Here is a 14,447-nt window from a genome sequence, read left to right on the forward strand (position 1 = left end):
CTGTATGTTCATAAATCTCCAGATAATAACATATTGCTTATGTTTCTATAAAAAGTGCAATAGGAGGTTGTACGAGACACTATTACACTAGACTTTAGCGTTTTAGGAGGTAAAACACATGGTCAAAGGAACCGGTTCTTAATCCATATTCACAGCTGAAAAAGGAGTTTGTGTTACTTCCTCCTCTTCAAAATCAATTTAAACTGTCAAAATAGCTTTAATTCGTCAGATTTCAACTTTGACCCCAAGAAAACCCTCTAAATAATCAGGCTGAGTTGTTGCTATAACATTTATGTCAAAAGGAAATTTTTAATTTGCAAGGAAAAACAAAAGTTTCTCCCTTCAGAGGTCTCTCCAGCAGCAGCACACGGGATTTATCGCCTCTCCTTTAACTCAAATCGCGTGTTTGCCGCAGGAAACTCTCCCGAACGCAAGTACCTGCTCTTCTCCCCCCTCACCGAGGAAATTGGGCGATTTGGTGGCAGAAATTCCGAGGAAAATACACTTTTGTTAGTCCAAAGAAACACAAATCGAGCACACCGAAGGGCTCCCCGGCCGTGCAGCGGGGCGGGCTCTGCAACCCACCAATCACCGCGCGGCTCCGCTCTAAAAATACGAGCAGCTGACCCGGGCCAGCCCAATTGTGTTCGCCTGCTCCGCAGAGGAAGTCGCCGCGATGTCCGAGACCGCTCCCGCCGCCGCCCCCGATGCGCCCGCGCCCGGCGCCAAGGCCGCCGCCAAGAAGCCGAAGAAGGCGGCGAGCGGCTCCAAAGCCCGCAAGCCCGCGGGGCCCAGCGTCACCGAGCTGATCACCAAGGCCGTGTCCGCCTCCAAGGAGCGCAAGGGGCTCTCCCTCGCCGCGCTCAAGAAGGCGCTGGCCGCGGGCGGCTACGATGTGGAGAAGAACAACAGCCGCATCAAGCTGGGGCTCAAGAGCCTCGTCAGCAAGGGCACCCTGGTGCAGACCAAGGGCACCGGCGCCTCCGGCTCCTTCCGCCTCAACAAGAAACCCGGAGAAGTAAAAGAAAAAGCTCCCAAGAAAAGAGCGCCTGCAGCCAAGCCCAAGAAGCCGGCGGCTAAGAAGCCCGCCAGCGCCGCCAAGAAGCCCAAGAAAGCGGCGGCGGTGAAGAAGAGCCCCAAGAAGGCCAAGAAGCCGGCAGCTGCAGCGGCCAAGAAAGCAGTCAAGAGCCCCAAGAAAGCCGCAAAGGCCGGCCGCCCCAAGAAGGCCGTGAAGAGCCCGGCTAAGGCGAAAGCGGTGAAGCCCAAAGCAGCCAAGCCTAAGGCAGCCAAACCCAAAGCAGCCAAGGCAAAGAAGGCGGCGCCCAAAAAGAAGTAAATTGTATCAGAAGAGTTCTCCTCTACATACTTTGTTATCCAACGGCTCTTTTAAGAGCCACCCACACTTTCCCTAAAGGAGCTGATGCACCGAGGCCGTCTGTAACCTGCAGCAAGGATCGAGTAATTCGTAAGTCGTCAAGAGGTCAATTGTGTTTTGTATTTTTTGTTCCCTAGGATTACCGAAAGAAATGCTAATGAACGCGGTATAGCGCGGCGGCTTTAGGGAAGTGTAGACCTTTTCTTCTTCCGAGTGATTACTTTGACTACCAGGAAACAATGTTTTATAATGATTTGATAAAAAATCGGATGTATGTTTTTTTAAAGATTATATTTTGTAACAAAATAATGCAATTGCCAGGCACGCTACTACTGAGCCATGTCTAATCTATTGTATTATTTCTCTTACGGTATCTCCGTAAATGCCTTTTGTCTGTTTGGGGGGAGGAGGGGAGGGTTTCTTTACTGACACAAATATAGCCCTCAGTTCTCCCAATCCTTTTGTTCCCGATGAGAAAGAAAGAGCTTTAAGTCTTGAAAAAGCCCGCTTTGCCCAAGGATTGGACAGTGGAAGTCCCCGCCCGCTTCCCTTCCCCCTCCCTTCCCCGAAGACGATTGCGCCTCTTATCTCTGGAACTGTATCAGCCACTCGGAAAAGAAAGAGGCGGAAAAGCGGGGAGGGACGGGTACTCTCAACAGATACTGTTCCTATGTTCTCCGACATAAGAACTAAACGGAAAGTATTCCATACCAGGAAGAACTTGTATGGAGAGAGGACGTTTTGACACGACTTTGTTAACGAAAATATGGAAAGCGTTGCTACTATATCTTAAGCCAAAAAATAAAAAATAAGATAAAACACGGGTTGAGTAATTAATACAAAATAGCCTTAACTGTTGTTTGGATAACTCAGCTCTCTTAGGATCTTGTGGGTGGCTCTGAAAAGAGCCTTTGGGTTTCTGGAGAAGAAGAAATGCGCCAGTGGCGCTTCGGCGCTCACTTGGCTTTAGCCTTGTGGCTGTCGGTCTTCTTGGGCAGCAGCACGGCCTGGATGTTGGGCAGCACGCCGCCCTGCGCGATCGTCACCTTGCCCAGCAGCTTGTTGAGCTCCTCGTCGTTGCGGATGGCGAGCTGCAGGTGGCGGGGGATGATGCGCGTCTTCTTGTTGTCGCGGGCCGCGTTGCCCGCCAGCTCCAGGATCTCGGCCGTCAGGTACTCCAGCACGGCCGCCAGGTACACCGGGGCGCCGGCGCCCACGCGCTCCGCGTAGTTGCCCTTGCGCAGCAGCCGGTGCACGCGGCCCACGGGGAACTGCAGCCCGGCCCGCGACGAGCGCGACTTGGCCTTGGCGCGCGCCTTCCCGCCCTGCTTGCCCCGGCCGGACATCTTCCCTTGCTCGCCTCCTCTGAAAGGCACCGGCAGCAGAGCGCAGCCGACTCTCGGCGCGCCCTGGCTCTGCTCTCTCTTTACCAGCTCGTCCCTTCGCTGATAGGTTGAGAAGTAGGTCTTGTGTGGGCAGCCAATGACAAGGCGAATCGAATTCTGACCAATCAGACGCGACTACTGGGGAGTGATGACATATTTTGTGTTCTGACCAATGAGAATACGCAGGGCCGATGCTGCTCATTTGCATATTGGAGCTATAAATACGTGGCACGCAGCCGCTCTCCTCACTTCGCTGCTCGGTTTGTCGCAGCGCGGCTGCCTGCTGTTTCGGAGATAAGCAGTTGTCGCCATGCCTGAGCCGGCCAAGTCCGCCCCCGCGCCCAAGAAGGGCTCCAAGAAGGCGGTCACCAAGACGCAGAAGAAAGGGGATAAGAAGCGTAAGAAGAGCCGCAAGGAGAGCTACTCGATCTACGTGTACAAGGTGCTGAAGCAGGTGCACCCCGACACGGGCATCTCGTCTAAGGCCATGGGCATCATGAACTCCTTCGTCAACGACATCTTCGAGCGCATCGCCGGCGAGGCGTCGCGCCTGGCGCACTACAACAAGCGCTCCACCATCACGTCGCGGGAGATCCAGACGGCCGTGCGGCTGCTGCTGCCCGGCGAGCTGGCCAAGCACGCCGTGTCCGAGGGCACCAAGGCTGTCACCAAGTACACCAGCTCCAAGTAGGGCGTTTCGGACCGTCACTTGCAACCCAAAGGCTCTTTTAAGAGCCACCCACTTTTTCAATAAAAGGGCTGTATAATCACGTAAGAAAAAACTTTATTATTCTGAAAGCTTCTTTTAAGGGGTTTTTTTTTTGAGGGGCTTTTAGGTTTCGCATGTAACTTAGGGGTCATTTTTATAAAATACTGGTCTCCAGTTAATTGTCTTAATGAACATTCACTAACTGCAATAGATCTGTAACTAAAGGTGGTGTAAGTTTTCTTAGCTGATGCTGGTTTTCCTTAATTTATGGTTCTCACAATTTTCAGTGTCATTGTATATGAGTAAGACCTTACTATTCGAAGTTTTCCTGTTATATATACGTTGTAAACTTAAAGAAATATTTCTGGATTTTTCTAGTTAGGAGGGAATCGAAATTATTACTAATGAATACTCATCCACGTACAGCCGTGCTATAGTAAGATCTACCACTTGACGGTGCTGTGTCTGGGGTTTTTGTGGGAGAAGTAAGAGGTGAGTACAGTGCACTCTACTACAAAAGAATTTATGTAGCAACAAGTGACATTTATCCAAAGCTCTTGCCAATAGCCCAGTCACCAATACAACGCAGAAGTACTTTCTGAAATCGCCTTTATTTTCGCTATTTGTCTTAATAATTCTACTGTTCGTGTGATTTTTTTTTTTTGTTATAGCAACTTCCTTAGCTTCTCCCTGTGACTGCTTTAGGCTCCCCTTGCAACTAAGAAAACATGTGAAAATTAATATTTTTTTCTCTTACTTGTCCTTTCTGCATTTATCTGTAACTAATTGTATTAAAGCTATGAAATACTAAGGAACTAGATATCCTGGGCTGGCTTTGTAAGCTATCAGAGTTTATCATAAAGCTACTAATTAGGCTCAAACTGCAGGCTTTCTGAGTCACTCCATCACGTTCTTGGATAATTACATGCTACCATAGATGCAGATCAAAGCCATTATTACTTTCAAACTACATCTGAATAATCCTGAATTGCAAGTATGTATTGTGAACTTCTGAACATAATTTGTACAGGGACCACAGAATCACCAAAGTGCACTTTGGAGTACTGACTTGCATGTTGTTTGGTTGTACAGCTAATGAGACAGGTACCAGGTCTCTCATAAATTTGTCACCTATTACCTAATAAAAGTTAATTTCAGTTTGAGGGTTTATGGGGACTTCTCAGATTGGATTTCAGATATCCAGTGGGAAGAGGCTCTCTCCAGCCTCTTCATTATCAGCTTAAAATGGTGTTTTGACATCTCTCCAAGTGCTTTGGTGCAAACTCTGAAACACAGGTTGCTTATTCTGGGCATCTGTTTATGTCTAATACCTTAAATGATTAATAAACCATGGTATACTCCAGTCTCTAGGCTTTTTAAGTGTACCTGAGTCACTAGAAAAGCACAAAGAAGTGCTTATATTTTGACAGTGAAGGTGGTCAGCAGAACAATTGGACGGTGGCTATTCTGCATAATCAGTCATGTTAAAATACTCCAGTTGGAATTAGAGCTATCAGGTGCCAGCCCTGCTGCCTGATTTGAAGTAGGAGCTCAGTGATGCCTTTTGGCCTCGCAGCTCATAAGTGTTCATTTTGCCTTTCCTGTCTCTGTGTGCTCCGTGTTGCACGCTTCATTAGCAGCTGTCACAGAAACTCAGAGGACTTTTTTTAATAGATTATTTCAATGTGTGAAATTGTTTCTAGGCCCATAAAACTCTTTGCTCAACAGAAAATAAAGCATTGCTGATTCAGTATGAATGATAAGGCATATTAGGGGGCTCTGTGAACATAGCATTTGACATCTGATATGTTTGTAACACAACTCTCATTTTTCTAACAGTGCTGAGGACAGTCTCTGAACTAACAAAGAGCTACGACCGTGGAAAATTTTGAACTCGTTCCTTTCACCAGAGGTAAAAGTAGTAGGATTTAAGCTGATTAAGTTAACAAAACTTAAAAATTTCATGCAACAATAGGATGAATATTCAAAACCACTAGTGCAAATAGTGTGAATATAAAATCATATGACATCTTATTTTTCAGTCTTTCACGTTCTTTACTGTTCTTTTCTATTTATTTCAGAGTAGTGTTCTTTGTATTCTTCAAGACACTCTACCCAGGATGATATCACCCAGCACCAGTAAGGTGGCACAGTGTTCAAATACATCATCCTGGTATAGCAGGTGATTTTGCCGCTGTCACCTAGACCGTGAAGGAAGCAAGCAGATGCCACCTCAAACAGTTTTCCTGCCCTAGGTTCTTCCTTGAAGATGAGTTTCCAATCTACTGAGTGAGTAGTTTCTTTATCCAACATGCAGAGCATATAGAGCTGGGTGCCTCCAAAGAGGAATTGCCTACACCAGATTGCAACTTAAATTATATCTGTGCCACCCATCACCCAAGCCCCAAATTCCGTTATTTAATTCTTGGTGGTGGTCCCTTGATGTCATATTAATTTTTTTGGTCACTGGGTACCCGTCTGAAGTTATCTCATTCTCAGGATTGTTTTCTTGGTCCATCTTCATTCTGCTTCTGTCTTGACAGTTTCAGCTTGTTCTGTGTCTGTGGCATTAGTTTTATCAAAAAGTTTACACTCTCATCAGCTTGTGTGCCCTAGGCCTGCAACTTGATGATCTTCCAGTGCAAAGCAAAGTTATTAATCCCATCAATTCTCAAAACTGGGAAGTGCTTGAATGCATAATCTTTAAACAGGCCCTTCATGTTGTCTTTTAATCTACCCTCCACGTTTACCTTCAAAATACCTCTTGATTTACAGCAACTGAAATATAGGGAATATTTACACTTGGTAATACAAACATTTTTTTTAATTTTTTTTTTTTGTATCTCAACTCTTTGTATCTCAAACGATCAGAGTGCTATTACAATTTAGTCCTGTAGTAAATAACCAGCAAAAAAGAATACTGAAGAACAACACAACCAGTTACAAAAAATTACCCTATTTTATTTTTACTAGAATAATAAAGTTAGTATCACTCCTGGAAGGATATATTTCTTCTCTAGATGACCATCCTGCAGTAAAACTTATGTTTATTCATCATCATCTTTAAGAAAGAAAACACCCTCTCTTTTTATTTCTGCAAAAGTGGAATGCACCAGCTGGGCGAACAAATAACTGTATTCTCTAGTTAACTGACTGAATAGTGAATCAGAAATGAGAAATAAATGCCATGCATCTGGACCAAAACCTGAACAAATCACACACTGTTTGTACCACTTTTTTCTTCCTTCCTGGTTGTGTTTTTTGTTTTGTTTTGTTTTGTTTTGTTTGAGGGTTTTAGGATTTGGGGGGGGGGTGTTGTTTTGGGGGGTTTTCTTTATTTTTGTTTTGTTTTTATTAATGAAGCAAAGCAATATCTGCTCACAAACCTGAAATCAATTTTCTTTTTTTTTTAATGGCCACAGAATATAATTACCTGACGCCCAGGACAAACTATTGCAATGGTAGTTTCTCAGAGGCTTTCTTTTCCATTTTACATAGAAAAGAATATATTTTTAAAAAATTATGGTTGCAGGAAAAAGTATTGACTGCAGCTAGGGAAAAATACACACCTTGATGTAATGTTTTCAGCCAGTGATGAAAATCTGCCCAGGTCAGAGGGTAAATGAAAAAAATTAGGACTTCAGGTTCCAAAAATCTGGTCTTAGGGTTATGCTATTCAGAGAACAGCACAGCTCAAGACATGATACAAATCTCACTGGAGAAGAGGGCAGAAAGTAGATGGGAAGGCAGCTGGGAACCTCTCCCTTCCCAGCTCACACACCTACAAGGAAGGAAGAAGCATTACAATGAGCAGAGGCAGTTCTCTCCTCAAGGACTGGGGTCACAGGACCAGAGGCCTATGTAGGTGGAAAGGGTGTTTTGGGTTTTGGGTTCAGTTTCTTTCATGGCTACAAAGAACTGAATTATTTGACAGCAGTCCTATTGAAGTGGTTGTTCCAAAAGGATTCCTTGTCAAAAACAATAGTAGGTATTAATCACAAATGTTCACCCTTTCATTTTTAATACTGAAAATCTCAGGAAGCAATTCTGGGCATACTTCCATTTTACATTGTCAGGAAAATTAATCCACAAGCACCAGAAGTTTATGTCCTAAAAGGAGACAGAGGAGTCCTGTTATTCAAATAAAGAGAGATGTCATGGGCATTTCAGATGGGGTCTCTCAAGTTGTTGGAGGATGCAGCCTCCTTTTTATCCTAATTTCCTGGCTGCATTTCCCTCCCCATTGGCTGAGGCACTTGAGAGGTACAGACTTCCCCAACTGCCTAGTAAAGACTCCCTTCTAATGTGTAGGCCCCCCCCTTGTTTTTTTTCTTATTCCTTGTGTCTCTGTTCTTTTTCTCTAAGCCCAGGGATTTAACACAGTCTCGAGTGTGTAACAGTCTGTGCCAATTAGTGGAATTCCTATGGAATTTATGGTTCTTCCCATTGCTTCTTTCACCTCTCAGTATCTGGCTTTATCTACAGCAGGCCCACAGTTTGTTTGTAAAGACACCTCCTTCTCATTCCTTTTAACATCTAGAAAATAAGTAGATTGAAAAGAGTTACAGAACAGATTGGAATTTTAATCTCACATAAAATCCGCAACTTTTTTGTACCTGTAATCCTACTTACGTTGCATGTAGATTGTTTTACTTGCAAAGGTCATAGGAAAATGGAAGAAGTAATTCTTGAAATAAGAAGAGAGCGCGCATAGAGAGTTACATCTGAAATCTGGGCTTGAGACAGATTAAAGGACATTGACCTCCATTTGTGCAGCATCAGAGCTGTGAAGAAATACACATATCTCTGGTATGCATCCTCTTTTCCTTTTGTAGCAAATGGCAGCAACAGTAAACGATCTGACAACTCCACATGATCAAGTTGTTTTGGTTTTTTCCCTTATGCTCTTGGGTCATAGCAAGGGGGTTAGTGTCTTTAGTCATCCCAGTTAAAAAAGAAAACAAAAATTACCACAGGAATGTCATAGCCCCAATCTTTCAACACATCAGAATATGTTTTAAACAGTTTCCTCCACCTGTGCTCCAAGCATCAGTAGACTGGACCAGCTGCATCACAGGCAAAACTGGATGCCTGGACTCAGCTGAGCTGCCTCAGGAAGCCAAGTTTAGCTGAGTTGGTTCCACTCTCTACATGCGAGGGCTTTTGAAATCACTGCTACAAATCCCATGGAAGAAGTTAAATGGTCACATTTCACAGGCATATGTAGCTGCTGGATTTTTAGTCTTAAGTGATACTTACATGTCATGCAAAACCTCATAGGATATGTGTGTGTTGTACTCCAGACTTACCATAGCAGCTCACATTTCTCAGCAGGAAATGACATGGTATAAAGAATAGGGAGAAACACCAGGAAACTGCAAAAGAGCTGGGATTAATTTACAGCATTCATCTGAACGGAATGATGTCTGCTTTTCTGCTTCACCCTACAGGTTTCTTTCTTGACAAAGGAAGAGTGAAAAATACTTTAACTGGGGGTTGGGGTGAGACTGGAGGGGAAATACCTTGCTTCTGGATTTAAAAATCCAGGATCCTGCTCTGCCCTTCCAGGAGATATCTGACCCTTTTCTTTCCCTTCTCCCCGCTGTTCCCAGGGGCATCTTGCCTCGCAGGGGGTTGGAGGAAGCCTCAGAGCAGCGTAACCTGATCAGCCCCCAAGCCCCTAAACACCCCCATTCCCACTGTGAAGTCCTGCTCCATCCCGTGTTATTCCGCCATTTCCCTCCTCCCAGAGGCGGATTAGTCCTTAAATCACCGTCCCTGGCACCGGCGCAGGGAGCAGGAAAATATCTGCTTGTCAGGGCCAGACCAACAAACCCATTTCTCGTTGTCGCTGGAGCAATGATGGCTCCTGGTGGGAACCGTCCACTCTGTTACCCACCTACCCCCCGGCCCGCGCTGTATTTAAGCAGCAACGGGAAAACTCAGCTTTAGCCCAGCTCTCCTCCTTAACATGCCCAAATGAAATTCGTGCGATTAAATCGCAAAACGCAAAACAAAGGAAAACCAAACCAGCCGCGAATTCACGTGAGATTCATTCGTTTTAACGCACAGCCAGCTCGACAATCCGGGAGCCACCGTGCATCCCGCCGTTCCAAACTGCGCCCAGACTCCTTTCCTCGAGCACGGGGGGTGAAGAGGGGGATGCGGCATCAGAGGGACCCGCCGGCGGGGGCGGGGCGGGCGGCCTGGGGGGCTGGTGAAGGTCTGGCCCGCTGGAGGTGCTAAGTGCTCTCATTAACGCAGGGAAGCATTTTTATCTTCCTCCCGTTCTGCTGTTGTAAAAACAAATTATTGTCAAAGAAATATCCGGGAGACCATCTGTGCCGACTATAGGAGACTGCCGGTGCTCACACCGGCATTGTTAGGAAATACATACATTTTCAAAACCATTCTGCCCACTTAGCCCTCTTTTGGTAAACCACATCTATAAAGCATCTTCACAAGAGTGTATGGCTGTACAATATACATTCGAGGTCCTACGGCCCTTCATAATCTGGACCTCATGTAGCCCTATCTTTATTTTATGGCTTTATTTCCCATGCATGTAATTCGAAACTACAACTGCACAATGACTAAACACGTTCCTTAGCAGGAAAAAATAAGAGGAATGACTACAATAATAATTATTAATTATATATCTTCTTGACTATTACCGTGGTATTCTTTATATCAGGGCATTCTTTTATAAGGGAACGAAACCCATTAAATTGTTCTGTTGGAAGTTTCTACAGTCTACAAACTAGAATTTTATCCCAGTCACACATCTGGGTGATGCACCGATGGTTTTTCTTAGAAGCCTTTCCCATTGTTTGCTACAATCCAATATGCAGAGGACAGTTTCATTATGTGGAACAAGGTGACGCGGAGGGGAGATTAGTGTAGACTTCCTTCCCCTATGGAAGGGTAAATTTATCACCAACTTAGTTTTAGGAAAATTAAACTCAGTGAACCCCAGGTCACGGGAGTTAACTCACATCTCTTTTTCCCTATGCTGGAGGAGAGAGATGGGATAAAACATGGTCGTGTTGAAAACTGCTCCCGTTGCTGCAGTGCCACGAGCTGCAAAAAAAGAGCTTCATGAAGTCAAGAAGCTGCTGGCCTCTGTGACCAAGAGCCTGCACGAAATGCTAAGAGAAAAATAAGCCAGGGAGTCCCGCTAAAGCCAGAAGGAAATCGGAAGCCAGCAGGGCAGCACCAAAGCAGAAAAATAAACTTTATAAGAACACTGTGACCTAAACAGACAAACAAACTTTAAAGCAACGCTGTGACCTGCTGTAAGAGCAGGAAATTTTCTAAGAAGGACTCGCTTTCTCCCAAAAGGAAGTGCTGGCTCGAAATTCCTCACACCCCGGGGAGAAGAGGGCGTGGATCAAGTGGTAAGTGCCAGAAAAACGAAATTAAAAGCGATAGTGCTCTTTCCAGTGTAACACAGTGAACACCACCGTAGTGGCACATCACATCAGACCGCTCCTTGAGAACACTGGCAAACTCCTCCCTGCCTGAAATTTTTCCCTGGTGTTATACAACTCTGGCAAGGAAAGCCGGTGGGATTCCTTCATATATGTGTTGAAAAGCAGCAAAAATGGATCAGTCAGGGGCCCGAGGCTAGGAACACCTCTCCTGTTGTGAAACAATTTGTTCAAGGTCACTGCCAGGACTGCATAATTTTATTCAGGGCCTTATTTTTTGTGAGAAAGATTTGCTTCCCTTCCCACTCCCCTTTCTCTGAAATATGACGTTGCAACAGTGATCAGCTCCTATTTAGTACTCTCAAAGAAAACAATCCAGGCTGCTAATAAAACTTTAATATTGTCCTCTAATACGTACTGAACAGAGCACTTACAGCAAAGGCGGAGGTGGTTGGCCAGGGCATGTGACATTTAGACCATTATAAAACCCCTACTTGCCACTGGTAACGCACTGAGAATGTCAGTGCTCTCAAAGCACAATAAATCATTAGACAATTAAGAAATTCTAAAAAGGCATTAGAGGAAAGTTAATCTTGGTGAAAAAAGGAATAAGTTATTAAAAAAAATAAACTAGCATTAAGACAACTTCAGTACAGAAAGAGGGAGACTGGAACGAAGAATGGCATAACTAAAGACTTGAAGAAAAGGGACTTATGTGTTTCTGCCTGTATTATCAAACAACCAAAACTGCAGTGACTCAACCCTTTGTGACCAACGTGGGCGGCTCTGAACAGAGCCTCTTGTAATTAGATTAGCCGCACACAACATTTACTTGGCTTTAGCCTTGTGGCTTGCAGCTTTAGAAAAAAAGCCTTTCCAATAGGCACAAGAATTCCATGTGTGCAAGGATCTTGCTGGCTTTTAGTGACCTCAGTATCTTTTGAGAGCACTGGTTTTTTTTCAACACGAGAGAAGGGAGAGGCGCAACAAATACGGTTGCAACCGCGCTAGAGACTTCTAAGCATACTTAAAAGCAATTTAGCTCCTTAGTGACCTTGTGGGTGGCTCTGAAAAGAGCCTTTGGGTTTCTCTTGGCAAAACTTCGCGGGCTTTGTCCTTCGGTGCTCACTTGGCTTTAGCCTTGTGGCTGTCGGTCTTCTTGGGCAGCAGCACGGCCTGGATGTTGGGCAGCACGCCGCCCTGCGCGATCGTCACCTTGCCAGCAGCTTGTTGAGCTCCTCGTCGTTGCGGATGGCGAGCTGCAGGTGGCGGGGGATGATGCGCGTCTTCTTGTTGTCGCGGGCCGCGTTGCCCGCCAGCTCCAGGATCTCGGCCGTCAGGTACTCCAGCACGGCCGCCAGGTACACCGGGGCGCCGGCGCCCACGCGCTCCGCGTAGTTGCCCTTGCGCAGCAGCCGGTGCACGCGGCCCACGGGGAACTGCAGCCCGGCCCGCGACGAGCGCGACTTGGCCTTGGCGCGCGCCTTCCCGCCCTGCTTGCCCCGGCCGGACATCGCAGCGATTCAGCAACAGCGCACAAACCACAACAGCGTCCTGAGAGGCAAAAGAACAGCGAGCGCTACGCGCCCCGTGCCTTATATACCACCCGAGCGGAGCGGCAGCGCCTCTTCCGATTGGCTGCGAGAGGAATTGTTCCGATAGCCAATGACAAGGCGAATCGAGACGCGTCCAATAGGGACGCTCGGCGCCGAGCGCAGGATGATGCCGGGCCAATGGCGATGCGGCGATTTCCGCGGCGCCGCTATAAAGGCGGTTCCCGAGCCCCAGTCCCGTATCGGCGTTCTGCTGAGGTGGTAGCTGCTTGTAGAGACAGAAGCTGTGCTTGCAGCGATGCCTGAGCCGGCCAAGTCCGCCCCCGCGCCCAAGAAGGGCTCCAAGAAGGCGGTCACCAAGACGCAAAAGAAAGGGGACAAGAAGCGCAAGAAGAGCCGCAAGGAGAGTTACTCGATCTACGTGTACAAGGTGCTGAAGCAGGTGCACCCCGACACGGGCATCTCGTCCAAGGCCATGGGCATCATGAACTCCTTCGTCAACGACATCTTTGAGCGCATCGCCGGCGAGGCGTCGCGCCTGGCGCACTACAACAAGCGCTCCACCATCACGTCGCGGGAGATCCAGACGGCCGTGCGGCTGCTGCTGCCCGGCGAGCTGGCCAAGCACGCCGTGTCCGAGGGCACCAAGGCTGTCACCAAGTACACCAGCTCCAAGTAGGGCGTCTCGGACCGTCACTTGCAACCCAAAGGCTCTTTTAAGAGCCACCCACTTTTTCAAAAAAGAGCTGTAATTTATCTCAGTTGTACATTTGCTCGTAGCATGTTTGCTGATTTGCTTAGTAGTGAATATTCAATCCCAAATACCGACAATTACGTTAAATAGTTCTGTTTTTAAGAGCATAAACCATATTAGATCCTGGTCCTGGTTTTGGTCTTGTTTCTTAGTTGTTTTCTCTGCCGTACTGGCCCCACAAATTGCTGACAAGCCTTCATTTCGCCTGTTTTGCGTGAGGTGCTTCAATTGGCAGCTATTCGAACGGCACCTTCCCTGCCCTATCTCCCGGGTGCTGTTACTCAGGAAAAGTCCTTTCTGAAATGAGAGAATGGAATTAAAGTGCTTTCTTCCCCCGTTTCGACCGGTTTCAGCCGTGGTCTCTCCCCTCTCCTATCCATACCACAGCCAAATGCCATATATTTTTTAAAAAGTGTCTTATTTTCACTAATTTATAGGGAAACACTTTTGTTTTTCCCCTATGCTTCATTGGTCTTCCCAATCTGAAAAATAAAATTAGTTTAAAACAAATGCCTTACGTTATTAATGAAGCTGTTGCTTATTAATTCGTTTTATTATTATAGGAATCCGAATAATAGCTTGTTAATGGCTTCAGAACTGAATAGCATTCATATAAGGTGATTTCTTAGTCCCTGCTGCCCCCTTATGGGTGTTTTTGAATTTTCGGTCATTTTTTGTTTTACAGCACCGGGTTAAGACCTCAGATTCAGATATGTAGGAAAAACTGCAAATACTGATGAGAAACTGATCCCAGGGGCTAAGCAGGACTTTGAGGACCGAAAAATTTAAAAATGGACACAAAATACAAGAGAGAGAGTTCTTTAAATTTTAGAATTGGCGGCTCTTAATAGACACAGTCTCTCCCTGACAGGGAACGGAGGCAGCCCACGTAGACCCAAAGGCTCTTTTTTCAAGAACCTCTACATGCACAATGAAAATGGCTGTAGCCCTGCTCTGTTATGAGCATGGTTTCTATTTTAAAATTTCTTTTAGATTTTAACGCTATGTATTTATGGTCCCCGCTTCTCCTTTTTTTCGAGTCTCATTTTTCTGAGCTGCTGCATATAAGAAAACTTTGTTTTATAAAACCCCATAAGGATATAAACGTCATTTACAATTCATCCGAGAGGCTTTGCAGGGAGTAACTTGTGCTTTATGAACAGTGGGTGAGGGAGGGAGACAAAATCGGAGAGAGAAGTGAATATATTGGTTTAAGGGGGGTAAGCAGCAGTCTCAAGTAG

The 14,447-nt window shown here is 46.0% G+C and overlaps 4 protein-coding genes across 4 annotated transcripts; 3 read left to right on the forward strand and 1 right to left on the reverse strand.

The window, feature by feature from the left end:
• Nucleotides 1-655: 655 nt before the first annotated feature.
• Nucleotides 656-2,196, forward strand: LOC104696394 (histone H1.01). The gene has a single exon (XM_010410712.4). The coding sequence runs from the start codon at nucleotides 677-679 to the stop codon at nucleotides 1,334-1,336; it is 660 nt and encodes a 219-aa protein (XP_010409014.1). The 5' UTR covers nucleotides 656-676; the 3' UTR covers nucleotides 1,337-2,196.
• Nucleotides 2,120-12,434, reverse strand: LOC104696391 (histone H2A-IV). The gene is given in 3 exon segments (XM_010410708.4): nucleotides 2,120-2,335; nucleotides 12,029-12,117; nucleotides 12,120-12,434. Coding segments are annotated over 3 exon segments (387 nt in total). The 5' UTR covers nucleotides 12,414-12,434; the 3' UTR covers nucleotides 2,120-2,331.
• On the forward strand, nucleotides 2,959-3,524 carry LOC104696392 (histone H2B 1/2/3/4/6). The gene has a single exon (XM_039571657.1). It carries the CDS (start codon nucleotides 3,071-3,073, stop codon nucleotides 3,449-3,451), a length of 381 nt encoding a protein of 126 aa, XP_039427591.1. The 5' UTR covers nucleotides 2,959-3,070; the 3' UTR covers nucleotides 3,452-3,524.
• A 181-nt stretch (nucleotides 12,435-12,615) lies between the features above and the next one.
• On the forward strand, nucleotides 12,616-13,179 carry LOC104696390 (histone H2B 1/2/3/4/6). The gene has a single exon (XM_010410707.3). It carries the CDS (start codon nucleotides 12,751-12,753, stop codon nucleotides 13,129-13,131), a length of 381 nt encoding a protein of 126 aa, XP_010409009.2. The 5' UTR covers nucleotides 12,616-12,750; the 3' UTR covers nucleotides 13,132-13,179.
• The last annotated feature ends 1,268 nt before the right edge of the window (nucleotides 13,180-14,447 follow it).

Source organism: Corvus cornix, chromosome 1A (assembly GCF_000738735.6).
Source record: "Corvus cornix cornix isolate S_Up_H32 chromosome 1A, ASM73873v5, whole genome shotgun sequence".
In the NCBI taxonomy this organism is placed as follows: Eukaryota; Metazoa; Chordata; class Aves; order Passeriformes; family Corvidae; genus Corvus; species Corvus cornix.